General features: G+C 35.0%; 1 protein-coding gene across 1 annotated transcript in view; it reads right to left on the reverse strand.

The window, feature by feature from the left end:
- Positions 1-6,219, reverse strand: part of TTN (titin) — a 282,573-nt gene that overhangs the window by 95,737 nt on the left and 180,617 nt on the right. Inside the window, exons 199-203 of the mRNA XM_014546416.1 lie at positions 3,850-3,973; positions 3,060-3,326; positions 1,245-1,342; positions 380-548; positions 20-286 (exon numbers count right to left, since the gene is read on the reverse strand). Coding sequence (XP_014401902.1) covers positions 20-286; positions 380-548; positions 1,245-1,342; positions 3,060-3,326; positions 3,850-3,973 — 925 coding nt within the window. The remainder of the gene's footprint in view (positions 1-19; positions 287-379; positions 549-1,244; positions 1,343-3,059; positions 3,327-3,849; positions 3,974-6,219) is intronic.

The raw sequence follows: 6,219 nt of genomic DNA on the forward strand, positions 1-6,219 counted from the left end.
TTCACAGTAATTGTCATACCATGTACTTTGACTTTGCCATCAGTTCGAGAACTTGGGAGTCGGCAGTTATAGCTGCCTGTATCCTCAAGTTGGGCATTCTGAATGACCAGGATTCTCTTTCGTCCATCAGTGAGTATTTCATATCTTCCTGTTTCAATGATCTCTTCATCCCCTTTGTACCAAATCACTTCCGCTCCAGGCTTGGAGACTTCACAGACCAGTTTTATAGTGTCTGTTTCACTAACTTCAATATTGGCAAGATTTTTTGTAAAGACAGCTTCTTCTTCTGCAAGAATAATTTTTTAAAAATTGAGTTACAATGGAAATTATTATTTTTCCCCAACACATAAACTTCTGCAAAGAAAGACTTTACTCTTACCCAGTACTGTCAGCATGCCAGAAGTCCGTGCTGTCCTTACTTCACAGGAATATTCTGCTTCATCATCCAGCAAGCATTTGTTGATGACAAGGATGCGCACTGCTCCCTTAGATATGATGTCATATTTTTTGCCCTTCTTAATTTCAGCACCATCTTTAAACCACTGGACCTATATTTAAGATAAATAAATACCTTTATCCGTTTTCTTGTTGTTCCTTCAGATAAGTATCAAGAGAAATATGATCCTTAGTTGTTTTTTTTTTAAAAGCAACCAATAGGCTTTATAGTATGAAGAACCAAAGTGGTAAATACAACTCAGCCCCCCAAAATATGTCAACTGCAATTGTAAAATAAATTTTGATAAAATCAAGAACAAACTTCTTCAATTATTACTAAAGTGAGCTGCTGTGATACTATTATCACTTATTAAACATGATGGGATTGTGTAAGTTGAGAGCCATAGAGGGCTTCAGGCATCATGTAGACCTATTTGTTTTCTGGATGTGTAAACTGAGATTCAAATGGTGATCAATGGTAAGCAAACAGGAGTACTTAGTTGAGACATATGAAGCTGCTGATATGTGATTATTTTTAACCTAAGAAAACAGCAATTTCATATGGTTCAGACTGATAATGTCTAAATCTCCTGATTGTGAGTCCAGTATTTTTCAAGCAATAGTAAATAAATAATACTAAAAAGAGAACAATTAAATCAAGTATGTTTTTCTTACTAAAGTAATAATCTTTAAGCTAAAAGTAGAATGATTATCAGAGATAGGTGAGATTAACTTTTTTATTCCATTTGGCTAAACCAAAAGTAAACATAAAGTTGACAATACAAGATAGTAACTATATAATCACAGACCTTCTCATTTTCTCGGGAAATTTCACACTCAAACCGAGCCATTTCTTTTTCTTTAACTTGAAGGTCAGTAAGTGGTCTTAAGAATTCCACATGAGGAGCTGTAAGAGAAAGTCATCAGATTTCAAAATGTTCTCTAGAAATTTACTCTGACACACTGTGGTACAAATTTAGAAATTGTGAGTATTTTGCAGGTCCTATTCATCTTAATAAGCTATATTGATTTTGAAATCACTTGGAGCTGCCCTTTAGGTATGATATTTTTCTTTTTACATATCTGTAATTTTCATAAAATAATGTGGGATATTATAGGTCCAACTAATTATGTCTGTCTATCTATCTATCTATCTATCTATCTACCTACCTACCTACCTACCTACCATCTCTCTATTGCCAGCTCAGTTCTCCTGAATAATAGCTGGAAGAAAAATCCCCACTGATACTCTCTGGAGTTGAAAGTTGATATTGTCAAAGAAACACCAGTAGCAAAGAAACAGCATCTTGTTTAGTGCAACAAGCATAATCTTTGAGAAGTTAGCAGAATTCACAATAATGCAGCTTAAAGCACTATGACCAGTCTTGTCTATGGCAGAAAGGCATGAATCTGCAATTGAAACCACATACATTCAGCTTTAAAAAAATAAGCTTCGAAGATGTCACATATATGTCAGCCATAAAATCTATTAGTGTGACAAAGCAGTGTGTTTAGTGGAAGGTGATGTTTTTGTATATCTCTTGTGTCATTTATCTCCAGAATTAAGTCAGCAGAAGTACAGGATTGGAGAGCTAACCCCTTGCCCTTCCTTCTTTCAGGGCTCCTTGTGAGTGTCTCCCAAGATAGCTTTCTTTGATCAATGAGACTCTGGGACATAAATACTAATGAATAGGCTTAAAGATATTGTAGGCTCATTGTAACTGAGCCTTCGTGGAGTGGAGACAAAAATAGATGACAAAAAGAAGAAGGAGACGCAAGAAGCTACTCTGTCATGGGCTAGAGCAGAGCAACCACAAAGTAGAAAGAATACACCCGTACACGACGTATGGAAGGAAGCACATTCACAGCCATTATTTTGTAGCTGTTGACAGAAGAGAAGCAACTAAATCAAATAGCAAGTACAGCACAAAATACACACAGAAAAATGTTATCACTGGACCAAAGGATGAATGAAAAAAATGGGCTAGCTTGTGGCATTTTGTAACAGGACATTATATTTTTCACCAGAGGAAGAAGTAATGCTAAAAACACTGGAGCTCTCTTCATTCACAGCACTCAAAGAATCCAGGCTTCTTTCCATCTTCTTATCCATTCTTATTCTCGGAGAAAGCATTATGCAAAGGGGCTTTATCATATTACAGCAGGCCTCTAGCATGCTCCTATTCAAACGGAAACTTCATGCTCATTTTCTAGTTGTTCCCCACGCCGGAGGATTCATTTCCTCCCAAGTGGAAATTGCTTTCCTTTTCTTTTTCTTTTTCTTTTTTTTTAAATCATAGCTCCCCCTTCTTGTCTTTTGCATTCAGTTTGTTCTCATCTGTATGAGGACATCCCTACAGTAGGCTTACCCCATGTTGACAAAGAGCACATCTGCTGACTACTATGAGAAGCATAGTGAAAAGTGAGCAATCTGTCCATTATCACACCAGATGTATCAGAAGGATTTTTTTTTAGAGGACCAGGTTATGTCAGTATCAATATTATAAGTTGCCAAGAAATGCAGTTAGGCCAAGAAGGGCATGCAAAAAGTTGTGTGGGTTTTTTTGTTTGTTTTGTTATCAAAGAGTTGCAAATGAAAAGACCTGTGTAAGAAGAATACTTACGGACGACATTCAGGTTACAGGAAGTCTTAAAATCCTTAGCATCACAAGTGTATGTTTTAATATCCTCTGGGGTACAGCCATGTATAATAAGTTTTCTGACCCTGCCATCAGCAACAATTTCATACTTCTTGCTTTTGAGAATTTCTGTGCCATTTTTGAACCATTTCACCTTAGCATTCTCTCTGGATACTTCACACTCCAATACTGCAGTGGCTTCCTCTTCGACCGTCTGGTCCTCAAGAGGCTTAGTGAATTCAACTGGGGGTTCTGAAAGAATCATACTAATTAGCCATGGCATTTCTCCTTTCTTCTGGAAGAGTTGCAGGACCTCCTCAACTTTCCTCTTGTATCTCCCGGGCTTTTTCTATTTTTATGTTTCATTTGTAAGATTTAATTACACACAAATGCTTTTCTCTAATAGTGATGTTTCATCATTATTTGCACAAACAGAGAAAGAGCATTTCTAAAAAATGTCAAACATCAAGGAAATAATAGCCAACTCTTGGTGAATAAAGTGATAGATACCTAGTTTGATAATAATTCTTCCTCCAGCTGTTTATTGAATGCAATAAAAACAGTGGGGACCAGAAGAGGAAGGAAACCTTAGGCTAGTCAATTTTGACTTAAAAAAAATAGCCTGTGGTAGGCCAAAAAGTAAAAATAGACCTTTGAATATTTGGTGAATTATAATGATCTATGTTACTCAACATATAAAGATTAAAGATAATTGAGAGTTGGCATTTATGAAGCTTTGTATTATACATGTTTAAGAAAATAAGCCTGTAATTACCTTTGACGAAGAGATTGGCTTGAGTTTTGAAATCTTTTGCTGTTAGTTGGACTTCTCCAGCATCTTCTAACTTTACATCCCTCAGAGTAAGTGTATGAACTCTTCCTTCTGAACGTGTGACCACCTAGTTTTTTGAGAAAAAAAAGTGCAGTTTAAGAATGTTCGAAACAGCAATCCAATATATATAGGTGCATTTAATTCATTTAGATAAACAGTTTGAAATAATGCTTTCCAAGTCCTTCTATAATCATAACTATAACACATATGTATTTGAAAATGATTTTAACCAATAGCTTAGAATCCTTAAGGAAATTTTAGGTTTTTATAAGTACCCTTAATTATTACTAAGTGGCTTTTTATCTTGAAATACTGGGCAAATTTTTGTTTATACTCTGGTGTGTGTGTGTGTATTACATTTGCCTCCATTCTGCCACTGGGCTTATATATAAAGAAAGAACAGAAATCATGAAAGGAAGGAAAAAGCTAATTGCATATTATAAGCGGAAAGTAAACCTTATAGTCTAAATGCAAGGTGTTTGCCATGCAACAAGCTAGAACTCTTCTTCCCATTCATTTTAGCAACTGAAATTATTTTGCAAACCAAGTAAAACTGTGATTAAAATAATTTGTACATTTTTTTAATTTTGTTCAAAATTACACATGAAGATGTTGACTCTTGTGCACCTCAGAATTGGGAAAATCCAGTATCAGACAGGGCTATAATTGTTCACATAACAGTGAACAATGGATAAAATAACTTTAGAAATAGTTAAATCAGGAGACCACTGTGATAGTAGAATATCAAGACAAATGCTGCCATTAATGTTATTATTTGAATAATAAATGCTTGTTGTAAATGCAACCTTGGGCAATCTGAAGGGGTAGTCTGTAGGACAATGAATTGTCAAAAAGAATACCCCACCTTTTTATGGACTCTCACTAGGTCCCCTAATTGTAGTTTGCACAATTGAACATAAGGCTACCAGACAGGGTCATCCTGATAGGAAGGATACGACAGTTAGAGGTTCTTCTAGTCCCATCATCTAAAATTCCAGAAGATGCTCTGTCCTGTGTTTGAGATAGATTCTGCTAAGACTTCATTCAGAGTTCAGAATAACTTAAAAGTTTTTACCAATAGAACTATTTCTTATGTTGGTGTAAAGGAAAGAGTCATGAATAAAGTTTCATATAAAGGTTTTTCCTTAATAGTTGGGCATGGTTATTAATATAACTACCTTAATAATCGAGAAAGGCCAAAAACAAATAGGAGGAGGAAATTAAGATATGTCCTAGGAACACAGCTGCTTATTCAAGGGCCTGGTGCTTAAAAGGAAAAAAACGTTTTAGTAATATACTTCAATATAAATTTTGGACTGTGATTTAGGACTATTTTAAAAAGTATCTCAGGTTTCAACCTGCCCACAGATATATCTTATTTATTAACTTGTTGTTTTATCCAAATTCCTCTGCAGCTACTCTAAAAAATTGGAACTTGGCTCAGAACACAGTGATTCTCAATTAATTGGTCTTATGTAGCAAGCATGTCAAACTCAAAGGCTAACACGGGCCAAATAAACAAGATATGCAGCCCATGGCCCATGGGCCACGAGTTTGACATGCTTGTTATACAGTGTACCTTGATTATGTTTTTTAAAAAGGAAAAACTAATTGGTACCTTATAAAAATAAATAAATAAGTAAAATGAATGCTGAAGATTTTGTGGTGGATTATGAAAGGTTAATGTTAGATATTATCCTTTTAAAATATGGTTATTCTGTAATGCAAGCATGTTGCTATAATACAATAGGTACTATGACTGTGACCAAGCTATTAAAGTTTAAATATAAAATTATCTAAGGCCATTTAGGACTTAGCAGTGCTTTTGGATTGACGGACACACACACACACACACACACACACACACACACACAAATAACACAAGAACACAAAAAACCCACCCCCCCAAAAAAACCCCCCAAAAGCAAAAAACCCACAACTCATTTCTAAATTTTTCTTTTGACTTTCTTATTCCAATAACTTGTTTTTGTTTGTTTAGTACAGTATTTGGAGGCTAACCATTTTGTAGAGTGCAGATGAAAGGCCTGAATTAAACTAATAGTGGCAACTTTGTTCTGAAAGACAATTAAAAACAAACCTGGAAAATGTAATAAAGTGACTTTATTGCTTCATAGTTTATATTGCTTTTTAAACAGAGACATTTAAGTAACATAAGAGCAAGTTCATAAAAGGCTGAAGTATTTTGGGTGACTAAGTAAGGGATTAAAATTCCAGTGCTAAAAGAGGCACAAAGAGCCCCTATAAAATTATAGTAAGATGATCCTTTCTAACCCAAGAAAGAAGTTTAGTAAC

This window comes from Myotis brandtii, unplaced genomic scaffold (genome assembly GCF_000412655.1).
Source record: "Myotis brandtii unplaced genomic scaffold, ASM41265v1 scaffold112, whole genome shotgun sequence".
Taxonomy (NCBI): domain Eukaryota; kingdom Metazoa; phylum Chordata; class Mammalia; order Chiroptera; family Vespertilionidae; genus Myotis; species Myotis brandtii.